Raw genomic sequence first — 12,126 nt, 5'->3', positions numbered from 1 at the left:
GGGCATGGGCAGCGTGCAGGACCCACAGCGGGGCCACAGATGGGCGGGGCCCTGGCCAGGCCGTCCTCGGTGCAGACGGGGACGCTGCCCCTGCCCTGGTTTGCAGGGGAGACTGGGTCGGGCAGTGACACAGGACAGTTGGAGACACCCGGGTGCAGCAGCCGCTCAGGGAGTGGGGCAGCCTCATGGCAGCTGCAGCCCAGAGCACGGCAGGACCAGCCCCAGGGCCACACCTGGGGGCAGGTGTGCTGAGAGGAGCCGGAGAGGAGAAGGGGTGTCCGGCCCAGGAGGCAGGGTCCGGTCAGGCCAGATTCCGCCCCAGAGGCCGTTCATGGCCAGCGAGGGCGGCCTCAGACTGCGGGGAGGGGCCCAGTGGCAGCCCCGGGGCCCCACTTCTGCCCTCGCCAGCCCCAGCCTACGGGGGGCGGATGGCCGCCTGCTGCAGCTAACACAACTCTCTCCCGTTACCCCCAATTCCAGCCCTTAACTGCTTAGGAAGTGCAGGCACCCAGTGAGCACCTCAGGTGCCCAGTGTGGGGGCAGAGCCGCAGACAAGCCCGGCCTCGGGCGGGGGTGGCAGACAGGCCCGAGGTCCCATCCACCGCTCTGGGCGTGAGGGTGAGAGGCCCTCGTGGAGCAGGCAGGGCCCAGCGGGCTGAGGCCAGGTGGGCGGACACAGGCCCCATCTCCGTTGGCACGTGATGGCACAGGATGGCAGCCTCTGGCCCTGCAAGGCAGAAGGATCCCACCTGGCCAGGCGCGGTGGCTCACGACGCCTGTAATCCCAGCACTCTGGGAGGCCGAGGCGGGAATATCGATCGAGATCAGGAGTTTGGGACCAGCCTGAGCAAGAGCGAGACCCCGTCTCTACTAAAAATAGAAACAAATGATTTAGACAGCCAAAAATATATGTAGAAAAAAATTAGCCGGGCATGGTGGCACACGCCTGTAGTCCCAGCTACTCGGGAGGCTGAGGCAGGAGGATCGCTTGAGCCCAGGAGTTTGAGGTTGCTGTGAGCTAGGCTGACGCCACAGCACTCTAACCCGGACAACCGAGTGAGACTCTGTCTCAAAAAAAAAAAAGAGGATCCCGCATGACTTAAGTGGCTCCCCACGAAAGGGTGGGGAGGGAGGGGCCCACAGGATGGGGGTGTGGAGGGGGCCGGAGGTCGCTGCCTTGCTCCTGGCCCCAGGGCTCTGCTCTGACTGATCACACCTCCTGCTCTGACCCTGTGTGCCCGACACTGGCCTTCCCGCCTGCACCCGAGCCCGTGGGGGGCGAGTGCACCCCTTCCCGCCTGCACCCGAGCCCGTGGGGGCCGAGTGCACCCCTTCCCGCCTGCACCCGAGCCCGTGGGGGCTGAGTGCACCTGCTGTCGGTGTGCTGAGGGCAGGGCGTGGGAGGACGGGCCAAGACCCCCACTGAGCCACTCCCTCCCTCTGCTGCCGAGGGGGCAGGGCCGGGGCTGCACTGGGGGGAGCTCAGACCTGCTCAAGGCCTTTTGAGCTCTAGTGGGAGCAGCTGGGGGGGGGGAGGGCTTAAAACTGCGGGAGGGCCGGGCCGGGGGGCAGGTGAGCGCAGGGATCCGCCGGCTCATGTGGCCCTTCCTCAGCCGGGCTCTCTTCCCGCCCCCCACGGAGGCCTGGCTCCAGACGGTCTCCTCGGACCCCGAGGCCCAGGGCTGGGGGGCCTGGGGGGGCACCAAGAAGACTCCTCTGGGGCCAGGGGACGGGGGTGAGAAGAAGGAAGAGGAAGCAGAGGAAGACCAGGGTGAAGACGCAAGCTTCCTGCTGTCCCTGCTGGACTGGGAGCACCTGGCCGAGTGCCCGGTGCCCGACCAGGTAGCAGCGCGTCGAGGGCCCTGCGGGGGCCTGGCGACCTCAGGGACCCCTGGACGGGGCTGACTAAGGAGGGGAGGGGAGGGGGAGGCCCTGGGGCCGCTGCTGCAGGCTGGGAGGGAGGGCAAGGGCACTGCCACAGCCGGCAGCCTCAGGAAGCACAGTGAGTCCCCGTTCAGGGAAGGGGGTCGTCCCCAGGCCCGCAGGACGCACTCCTGCCCCGAGGGGAGCAGCAGGCGTCTGCCGGGCTCAGGGCCGCGTTGGCAGGAGCTGGAGGCCATCAAGCTGAAGCTGTGCACCATGGAGCAGGCCGCGTGGCCGCCGCCGCCCGGAGCACCAGCCAGGGCCCGAGAGGAGGGGGGCACAGGGGGCGGGCAGCTGCTGAGCCCCGAGATACCAGGTAGGAGCTGGGGGGCCAGGCCCGGCCCTCCCTGGACGCAGCCCCCTCCCTGCGAGTGGGGGGCTGGGAAGAGCCCGTGTTTCCCCGAGGCTGGGGCGGGGCGGGCTCCGCGGCGTGAGCCCCCCTGAGAGGCGGAAGGACGGGGCGGCAGACGGGGTACCTGCCAGTCCTGAGGCCGCGACCTCCGCAGGCCGCCCCATCCCTGGGACCCACAAGGAGAAGGTGGAGGCCGACCACAGATCCGTCTACGTGGGCAACGTGAGTGGCGGGTAGCGCGGGGTCCCGTCCCTCCCGTGGGGCCGAGCCCCTGGGGCGGCCACGGGGCGGCCCTGGCTGTGGAGGCCGAGGGAGGGGGGTGCACCTGGTTGCAAACTCAGGGCCCCAAAGCCTCGAGGGGAAGCAGGAGACCTGACACTGGGGACAGCCAGAGGGTCCCCTGGAGGAATCGGGGCTTTGTAGTCCGTGGGATGTTGCAGGTTTTGAACGTGAGCCCCTTTCCCACTGGGCTAGCCGCCGGCAGACGATTCCCCTGTCAAAAAGCCGCACGCCCTGCCCAGGCCACACGGGGGGCTCGGGGTGGCGTGTTCCCCCTCCCATCTGGCCTGGGCCTTGGGGCCACCCCGGCCAGGGGCCCAGCCTCGGGCCTCTCCGGCCGCTCCACCGAGGAAACCCCGCGCCCGTGCCCAGGTGGACTATGGGGGGACCGCGGAGGAGCTGGAGGCCCACTTCAGCCACTGTGGGAGGATCCAACGCGTCACCATCCTGTGCGACAAGTTCTCCGGACACCCCAAGGGGTCGGTGTCGGCGTGGGCAGGGGCGGGGTCCCCCCACGCGGCCACGGCTCACCCGGCCCCTCGCGCCCGCCCACAGCTACGCCTACATAGAGTTTGCCACCGAGCGCTCTGCCCGCGCGGCCGTGCGGCTGGACGACAGCGTCTTCCGAGGCCGGGTGATCAAGGTGCGTCCGGAGCCGCCGTGACTCTGGGCCTCCCGCCGGGCGCAGAGCGAATCCCTGAGTCCCGGCCCACAGGTGCAGAGGCTGGACACGCCCCAGGACACACGGCTGCCTCCTCTGCGCCCTGCGCGTCCCAGGCGGCTGGGCTGGGCGTGGCATGAGGGGCTCCCCTCTCGACCCAGGGGGGTGTTGGCAGTGACCGGGCACGTCACATGACATGCTGCGTCCAGGTGGAGGGACAGTTCAGGCCTAAATGTTCCCTGAGAAGCTCAGGGACCCCGTGCCCTGGGGTGGCCACGGACTTAGAAGAGGCGGCTTTGGGTTGCAGGTTCCCAGCAAGGTGGGTGGGCACTGGGGTCTGTGCACACCTGCCTATGAGCCGCAAGCAGAGAAACCTAGGAAGGCTTCCTGGCGACAGCGGTCGCCCGGGCTTGGCCAGGGCTGGGTGTGGGCGGCAGGGCGAGGAGGACGCCAGAACAGCCTTCCGGTTCCAGGTGCTGCCCAAAAGGACCAACTTCCCGGGGATCAGCTCCACGGACCGCGGCGGCCTGCGGCGGCACCCAGGCTCCAGGGGGGCGCCCTTCCCCCACAGCAGCCTCCAGGGCAGGCCCCGGTCCAGACCCCACGGGCAGAACCGGTGAGTGTGGGCTCCGGGGGTGTCCAGGGCAGGAGGGGGCTCCTGAGCTGGGTCCTGACGGGTCTGGGCTGGGGGCCGACAGGGGGCCCTCCCGGCGTTCCTGTAACCAAGGACTGGGGCAAGCGCGGCCACGGCTGCCTTCATGCGCTCAGCCGAGGGGACTGAGCTGGGGCTGGGGGGCTGCATCAGCTTGGGGGGCTCTTCTGCACCTTCTCTGCCTGGAACGGCCACCTCTTGCTCCCGGGGGGGGGGGGGGCTCGGCAGGCCGCGTCTCGGACAAGCGCAGGTGAGGCTGCTGTGGCATGTGGGCCCTAAGAGAGGGGGCTGGGGGCTGCCAGAAGCCCCCCGGGGCCTTCCTTGGCTCTTGGGGACCTGCCTTTAGTCCTCACTGCTGTCCTGGGACGTCTCTGGGCCGAGACCCTCCCCCACCCAGACCACCACTCACCTTTCGTTCTCTGTGTGCAGGGGCCGAGGAAGGTTGTCACCGTGGTTCCCACCCTGGTTCTCGCCGTACTGAAGGGAGGGCCGGAGGCCGGCCAGGAGTGTGTGTCTGTGTCCTGCGGGGGCCACTTTGTCCAGAGGGGCAGGGTCTGGTGCTGGGGGGGGGGGAACGGGGGAGGCCAGAGGCGAGGTGTGTGCGGAGGGGGCTCCACGTGGCTGGAGGAGCCCCAGGCCTGGCCCCCCCAGCCCGGGTGGGCCTGGCTCCGCCCCAGGGGCCCTGGGCGGTAGGGGGTGGGGTCACGGGCCCAGCCCCGTAGGGCTGGCTCAGGGTGGTGTACCCGGATCTTCCACTAACTTGTTTTAAAGAAAAATAGAAATGTGTGTGTCTTAATGCATAAATTATTAAATTTGAATATTTTTTAAAAGCACATAAGGACAGACCTCTTTCATTCTTGAATCTGGGTTCACTTCGCATCCCTCTGGGGCAGACTCCACGGGGAAGGCAGCTGAGGGGTGTGTCGCTGTCACCGCTGTCACTGCCAGCCCTGGGGGACCGTGGCTCCCACGACCCGTAACTGGCCCTCACACCAGGCCCGGCGGCCTCGGGGGCACACGCATCCCTCGTGACCGGGACACCCGGCCCAGGCCCGGCCGGTATGAGAATTCAGGAAGCAGCATGGAGGTCTCCCTGCAGGACGGGCACTCTGCCCGCCGTCCCCTCTGGAGCACCCGGGTTTCTCCCTGAACACGGGGCCTGTCGGTGCCCTGACTGTTCGGAGCCGGGAGAGGAAGCCGCAGAGGCCCTGGCCGGGGTCCTGCCCAGGTGCCGGCATGACACTGCTCACGGCGTCCCTCCTGGGAGTCTGAGGCCGCCCCCTCCCGTTAATTCCTGGAGTTGCTCTGGGCTTTTCCTCAGCGTTGCCTGGGGCCGCCCCCAGGTCCCCAGCCGCCTCCCTCCTCCAGCACCAGGCGGAGGTGGCCGCGCACCTGGTTCTCCACCACACGGGGCTCTGGCCTCCCCCGAGCCTCACACCCCGCCTCGGGGGCTTGGGTCCATGTTGGCCTTTGAGTGGGGTGAACGGTGCCCCCAAAATGCACCCACGTCCTCATCTCCAGAACCCGGGAACGTGACTGTTGGGAGAAAGGTCTCACAGGTGCGATAGCTTAATGACCTCCAGATGCACACCACCTGGGCAGGCCGACCCAGACACACAGCGGACACACAAGACACACCTGAGGCCAGATGAGGACGGAGGCTGCGGCTACTCGCTGCAGGCCACGGACCACCGAGGCCCCGGAGCTGGCGAGCGGCTGGGGCGGGGGCTCCCTCGGGCCGGAGGAGCCAGCCCTGCCCCCACCTTCACTCGGACTAAGGCCCCCGGTCTACGGAGCTTTGCCAGGGAAGTCCCAAGAGACCCAGCAGCCCTGGCTGGGCCCCGTGTCTCTGGCAAAACTGTCAGGGTCCCCCGATGGAGGAGCTGCCACCACCCTCCAAGATGCACCCAGATGACGCCTGAGGTCTGCTCCAGACTGCCGGGCACTCGGCTGCCCAGGCCTCGGGTTTGCCCTGGAGGGAAACGGCAGCAGCAGTAGAGTCGACTGCAGGGTGGGCCAGGGGGGCCGCGGGGCCCCAGTGTCAGAGGGGCTGGGGCAGCCCAGGCTGCCTGGGAAGGTGGGGAGCGGGAGCCCGAGGTCGGGGCCTTGCCCGACCACTCGCAGCTGGGACGCCGCAGGAGGACGTGCGTGTGGCACTTGCGGATGAAAACTCCCGCCTGCACGGCTCCCTGGGCCAAAGCGCCCTGACCTCGGTGAGGGGTTGGTGATTGGACACAGTTAGGCCCGTGGGTCTCCCACGCCCACGGCAGTGCTCCTGCCCTCGTGCAAAGTTCATTCCTGTCCGTCTGGGGCCGCCTGTGTGGCCACTTCGAGGAGACGGTGGAGTGAGCCGGGAGCTGCCTTCCCTGGGGAATCGGGCCGAGCAGGCCAAGGCGACGGGTGGCCGGGAGGAGCCCTCGGTGTGGCCTCCACGCAGACGGTGAGGCCCTGAGCCGTGCGCAGCTGAGGGCTCTGCTGTGTCCAGAGAAAGCAGAGCCCCTCCGGCCGCCGTGAGCCGGCAACTGACAAAGGAACAGGCTCCCCTGCCCACCCCCCATCTGGGGCAGAAGGAAGGAGAGGCCACATCGCTGATGCCCGGGGGAAAGACGGGTGCTGCCCGCAAAGCCCGGCAGAAGTGGCCTGGGGGACAGGCCTGGGGAGGCGGGGGACAGGCAGGTGGCAGGGCCGTGGCCCTCCCTGAGAAGCCAGCCTCGAGGTGGAGATGACACGGAGCTGCCACGTGACGGTTCTGCTGTCGGAACGAAGGTGAGCGGACGACAGCTTGGGCTCAGACTGGTGAAACCCCCTAACACGAAAAGCCCTGAGGGATTACTCCGGCCACACCTAACACAGAACACAAATGTTAGCGGTTTAAGCAAGCGTGTATTTTATTTTCTCACATCAAGAAACAAATCCCAACATGAGTCAAGAGCTGGGGCATCAGCAAAGACCCAGGACCCTCCCTGCCAGCTGCCTGCCTGCCCTCAGGGTAGAGTCTGGTCCTCAGGCTCTCAAGATGGCTGTCTAAGCTCCAGCCACTGCACCCATGTTCCGGGCAGAAAGACAAAAGGGGAAGGGCCTCCAGATGGCTGCTGAGCCCCTTTGGAAGATCTTTCCTGCAAGCCTTTCCTGACACGGCTTAATGGCCGTAACTAACCACCCAGGGGTCCAGGGAGGACAGGAAATGGCCCTGACCTGCCCACTTGAGTAACACTCAGGCTGTTAGGAAGGGAGAGAGGGACACACAGTCCCCACCACGGCCCTTACCCGCAGAGGTCCCCACAAGCCAAAGCTCCCGCGCCGGGCTGCGGGGGAGGTGCTGGGCTGGAGTCCCAGCCTCTCAACAGGTTTATGAAAGAAGGTTCTGGACCCCTGCAGTGTGGCCTGGGCCACTGCATCAGAATCAGCCGCCTGGCCTTCCTCGCCCACTCCAGGCCTTGCAAGTCAACCCAGGGCCTGGGACAGGCGTGTTTAACACACCCGCCTCCCTGACTCGCTTTTCCCTCCGTAACTTGTGAGCAACACGGAACCGTGGGAAGGGTGAGAGTGCAACACTGCGCAGAGGAACCTTCACCTCCCCGGGCCCAGCCCCGCCCACCCGAGTAACCGGCCTTCCCTGTTCCCTGCGGCACTCTGGGGCCCTGAAGGTCCGGAGAAACCCCCAGTTCCAGACCAGTGCCGAGGGCGAGGGAGGGGCGATGGGGGGGTCTCCCCAGCTGCCGAGTCTTGGGTTGCTCCACTCTGGGAAGCCAACAGCCCTGAGGACACAGGGGTCAGGCTCAGCCCCACAGCGGTCCTCATCACCTCTGCCACCCCCTGGGTGGTCCCCAGGTTGTCCGAGGACAGGGGAGCTAGCCCCAGGCCACTGGATCCTGGGAAGGAGCTGTCACACCTCAGTCCTGGTCGTCATCTGGACTTGGCTGCACAGGTCTCTTGGGGGCAGAATGTGGAGACCCAGTGACAGTCTGAGCTCCTGGCGCAGTGGGGAGGGCTCTCCAAGGCTGCTCATGGTGGCATCCAGGCAGCAGGCGACCAGACGGCTGTGGGTCCACAAGGCTTCCCAGGCCTTATGAGGGCTCCTGCCGAGGTCGAGGCTGAGGCCAGACTGTGGGCCAGGTGCCAACAGTGGGTGCCAAGTCCAGAAACAGGAGGGCACTTACCCCGCGGTGGGCCCAGTCTGTCCCTACATCCCAGGCTGGCTCTGGGCTCCAGAGGCCGACCCTGTGGACACAGGGAGGAGCAGACGCTGGCCACGCGCCCTGGCGGGTCACAGCACCTGCAGGCCCTGAGCTCTCTGGGCTCCAGGCAGCCCTGACCCTTCCTGCTGAGTGGGGACAGGCTTCCTGCTGGCTTTGGTCCCCAACCTCTGCCCACACACCTTAGGTCCTTAGCTGAACTCTCCTTAGTTGAATCCTCTGCAGACACAGAAGGAAAAAGGCAAATCTCATCTCATAAGACATTTAGTTGAGATGCATCATGCACAAGATCTTGCCCCAGGGCAGCGGGGGGTCACGTTCGGGAAGAGGCAACGGGGACAGACGGACATCTCCTCAGTACAGCTACACACAGATGCTCCGCCGGGACGGCTGGCGGCACAGTTCCTGCTCAACAGACCTGTATCATCATGGACGTCACCATGCTATCAAAGGCCCTGCAAAGAGAAACGGAGCAATGCAGAGGACAGACGTGGCCCCTCCACCCCTCTGCTGCACAGCAGGCACCACCGTCGCCCCGTCCACAGGACGCACGGGGCCTCCTCTTGGGCTCAGAGAGTAAACGAGTGACCCCGGCTGAGAGGCACACCGGGCAGCCCTGTCACACCGGGCAGTGAGAACCTGTCTCCCACCCCCAGCTCTGTGTGGCTCCCTGAGGTCGCTGGCTGGGTCTCCCAGTGCCAAGGCCCGACGGGGCCCAGGCAGGGGCCCAGCGAGCAGCGAGCGTTCACCTGTTGGCTCTTACCTGAGATGGGGGATGACCCAGGACACACAGTGTCCTGAGTGAGGGAGAGACCTGGCATGGGTCACAGCAGTGTCCCCTCCCCTGCCAACTACAACTGACACAAGCACATGGCACAAAGAGTCGTCTTGGGACAGGGGAACTCCTGGAAGCAGGTGTGGAACGTGTGCACACGGGCCCCACGTTTCTGTACAAAGCATCTTCACAATGTTCAAACGTTAAGTCTGTTTGCTTTGAAGGCTACTTGGAAGATGCCTTCAATCCAAGTTCACCATAAAGACAGACTGGGGCAGTGACACGAGGACGTTCTCTCCCCGAAGGCTACTGTCCGCACACTTGGGCCTTTCCCTCACTGAGCTTCCCAGGTACCTACCAGGCACACCTGGGAAACCCAGCATGCAACCTCTGCACGCCCCTCCCCCACCTTCTCCCTGCTTTATACTTCAAAGGTTTGTGTCAAAGCTTTTTGGAAAATCGCTGCCTCAGAGACACAGTGCGCGTGACTCAGACCTTCCCTCCCTTACTTCCCGGACGACTGCATTTCAGCAAGGCAGGCCCTGCAGAAAGAGGGCGCGAACCACAGACAGGGCCCACCTCGACTGGATGCGGTCCCCGGGGTTGTAGAAGGGGTTGCACATCACGTCTGTGTAGGAGTTATGCAGCTTCCGGAACATCTGAAACAAGACCCAGCATTTTAAATTAACACGAACGCACGGCTACTGACCACTTCTGGCTTCTCGGAATTTCAAGACAAAGACAAAACAACCCAAACCAACCGACTCCCTGCGGTGTGGTCTGCCAATCCCCAGCACTTACGCTGCGGATTTCGTTGTCTCGAAGGGCTGTGTTGGAGGAGTCCACCACCATGACGAACTTCACCTTGGAGTTGGTCACGTAGCCGTATCTGCACAGCTGGTTAGGGAATGCTCGGGGATGCTGGGCTAGCAACTGAGGCACGTGTGAGCCACGGGCCCTGTGTGTCCTCACTTTGAAGAAACAAGACAACCTTGAATCTCGGGCAGTGTAGCGCAGCGACCACACCAGGCCTGAGCGGTGTCTGGGATTTCCTGGAGGAGCAGCCAGCCACGCCCCACCCAACCCACACTCCGGGGCCCTGGGTCTGTCTGGGCGCCTGGGACGTCACACTCTCCTTCTGGATCAACGCCTGACCCAGAAAATTAACTGTAAAACCAGAAATTTTAGGAATAAAATGAATCACCCCGTCCCTGCAGAAGACACGTTGTTTCGTACAACAGTGGCAAACGTCACTGTGGACAAGCTACATCACTGCTTGTGGAACCACCTTTGAACCCCAATGGTCTCAAAGCGATTTGTTCCAAGGACCTGGTCAGGAGCTTCCAGTGACTTAAGGGCAGGACCTAATAAGGAAATAAAGGAGGTGGCGGCTCCCCCGAAAAGCACGGAAAGAAACCTTCGCAGGGGCAAAGCCGGGCAATCCCTGGTCCTCTACAAACCCAGACAAAGGACACGTGTAAACCACCTCATTCTCCAGGGAACGCAAGCCTTGCTTTTCCCAAATGATTGTTCCACTTAAAGAGAGAGGAGAGTTACAGGATTTCACGAGCCCGAAGCTTCCCTAACTCCCTGGCTGGCTCAAAACCCTCACCTTTTTTTTTTTTTTTTCCTTTTAAGTACTCCAAGGTTATCCGATCCTAGAGCACACCCTGCAATCGCAGGTGCAACCTCCGACACAAACCCCGCCGGGCACTGAAGGATACACCTTATAGTCCTCCGTAGGGTAGAGCAGGCCCAGGTAGAGCTCCCTCTGGTCGACCAGCGCCTTCCCCATCGCAGAGATCTTCTCGTCCACCACATCCAGCGAGGTGTGCACCATGTAGTGGAACTTCAGCTCGTTCTCCGTGGGGGCGCTGCGGATGTAGAGAGGGTAATTCTGCAAGAAAGGATGATGGCTACTGAAAGGACGAGAACCCACCCGGTTCGTGCCAGCCCTGAGCAGTGCCAGCGCGTGCTCTGGAGGGCGGGCAGGTGATCTGACAGCTGACCATGGCATCTGTGCCCATTGTCTAAACCCACCGCTTCATTCTCCACACCTCTGTGGGCAGTGCCCTCATCTAAGCAGGTTTACATGTTTGCAAAGGGGCATCAGTAGGGCGAGAAGAGAGAGAACAACTTAGAAAACCGGGTTTGAGCACAGCCTGGGCAGGTCACTCACCTTCCCGGAGTCCACGCTGCCTCAGCCCACCTCTCGCTGTGCGGTGATCCTAGCACCTCACCATAAATACTGGCCATTTCCTAAACTGCCACCCACTGCAATTTCTTCACCTTGAAACGACCCTTTTCCTAGACCCTTCCAGGCTCAGCTCAAACTGCCTTCATCTCTGCATTTCTGACCAGCCCAAGCCAGAGTTAGCAGCTGCCTTCCTGGGCTCTCACAGGCTACAGTTCTACTTGGCACAGGCTGCTGCCGAGATGGTGAACAAGACATTGTTGATCAGGGTAAAGCTGCCCCTACCCCAAGCAAATGGTAAGTTGTGACATCTGCTAAAAGGGAAGCCCAGGAGGAGCTTCACTGCAGCCACAGCGCTGATCTGAGGAGAGACCCTGGATGGGAGACTAAGGCTTGGTGCAGACTTAGCATTCAGAAAACGTTCGCCAGAGGAAATGAAATAGTTGGCCCGCAAACCGGGTCGGGGCTGGGAGAAGGGTTCCAAGTGCAAAGGCCCAGAGATCAGAGACTGTCCCGGGAGCCGCAAGCAATTCCATTTGGTTGGCATGGAGGGTGCAAGGAGTACGGGGGGCCCCTGAACCTGGGGATTCAGACATCTTCCCGAGGCAAGAAGCCGTTGGAGAGATTTTAGGCACAGGCGTGACATCCCATGTTTTTAAGAGCACGGTGGCTACTGAGAGAGCCGGGCGGCAGCTGCCGGGCGCGGGGCGGCGAGAGGACGGAGCTGCGCGGAAGGCCGCGCCGCGCTCAGAGGAACCAACAGAGGCCGCTGCGGCGGGAGGCGCCGGGACGACACTCAGCCGGCGGGAGCTGCGCGCGCCTCCCCGGGCGCCATCCTTAAGCAACCTCGCGGGGCTGCGGACGGCGGCGGGGCGAGCACCGGGCGGGGTCCCGCGGACCGGCAGCGGGAGAGCCGGACGCCCGGCGGCCGCGAACGCACCTCCTTGGCGATCACCGCGACGCACACCGCCATCTTGGGAGGCCCCCGCCGGGCGCCGCGTCACGTGACCCGCTGCTAGTCACGCGACCCCCGGCTGGTCACGCGGCCGCCCAGGCCCCGCCCCGCCCCCGTCACTCAGCGGGCCCAGGCCCCG

The 12,126-nt window shown here is 64.4% G+C and overlaps 2 protein-coding genes across 3 annotated transcripts; one reads left to right on the top strand and one right to left on the bottom strand.

The window, feature by feature from the left end:
• Positions 1–1,596: 1,596 nt before the first annotated feature.
• On the top strand, positions 1,597–4,419 carry PABPN1L (PABPN1 like, cytoplasmic). Its single transcript, XM_045533827.1, has 7 exons — positions 1,597–1,842; positions 2,107–2,239; positions 2,430–2,497; positions 2,927–3,033; positions 3,110–3,197; positions 3,689–3,831; positions 4,297–4,419. The coding sequence occupies exons 1-7, from the start codon at positions 1,597–1,599 to the stop codon at positions 4,346–4,348; spliced, it is 837 nt and encodes a 278-aa protein (XP_045389783.1). The 3' UTR covers positions 4,349–4,419.
• Positions 4,420–6,730: 2,311 nt separating this feature from the next.
• On the bottom strand, positions 6,731–12,058 carry TRAPPC2L (trafficking protein particle complex subunit 2L). 2 transcript variants are annotated; one of them, XR_006730485.1, is made up of 6 exons: positions 11,973–12,058; positions 10,563–10,735; positions 9,640–9,727; positions 9,418–9,497; positions 8,246–8,518; positions 6,731–8,088 (listed from the first exon to the last, which is right to left on the bottom strand). XR_006730485.1 is itself a non-coding variant. In XM_045533826.1 (5 exons), exons 1-5 carry the CDS (start codon positions 12,003–12,005, stop codon positions 8,473–8,475), a joined length of 420 nt encoding a protein of 139 aa, XP_045389782.1. In that variant the 5' UTR covers positions 12,006–12,058; the 3' UTR covers positions 6,731–8,472. The 2 variants fall into 2 exon arrangements, 1 of the variants encoding a protein (XP_045389782.1); XM_045533826.1 differs by having other exon boundaries at positions 6,731–8,518.
• Positions 12,059–12,126: the final 68 nt, after the last annotated feature.

Source organism: Lemur catta, chromosome 20 (assembly GCF_020740605.2).
Source record: "Lemur catta isolate mLemCat1 chromosome 20, mLemCat1.pri, whole genome shotgun sequence".
Taxonomy (NCBI): Eukaryota; Metazoa; Chordata; class Mammalia; order Primates; family Lemuridae; genus Lemur; species Lemur catta.
Note: the sequence above shows the minus strand (reverse complement) of the source record. Positions and strands in the feature narration are given on the sequence as shown.

Bases quoted from the DNA above. Each gene is read 5' to 3' on its own strand.
- PABPN1L (XM_045533827.1), top strand. From the start codon at position 1,597: ATGTGGCCCTTCCTCAGCCGGGCTCTCTTCCCGCCCCCCACGGAGGCC. The intron at 2,240-2,429 runs GTAGGAGCTGGG...CGACCTCCGCAG, and splicing joins GCTGAGCCCCGAGATACCAG to GCCGCCCCATCCCTGGGACC. The intron at 2,498-2,926 runs GTGAGTGGCGGG...GCCCGTGCCCAG, and splicing joins GATCCGTCTACGTGGGCAAC to GTGGACTATGGGGGGACCGC.
- TRAPPC2L (XM_045533826.1), bottom strand. From the start codon at position 12,005: ATGGCGGTGTGCGTCGCGGTGATCGCCAAGGAG. The intron at 9,728-10,562 runs GTATCCTTCAGT...CCAGCTGTGCAG, and splicing joins CCTACGGAGGACTATAAGGT to ATACGGCTACGTGACCAACT. The intron at 9,498-9,639 runs GTAAGTGCTGGG...GTCTTGTTTCAG, and splicing joins GAGACAACGAAATCCGCAGC to ATGTTCCGGAAGCTGCATAA.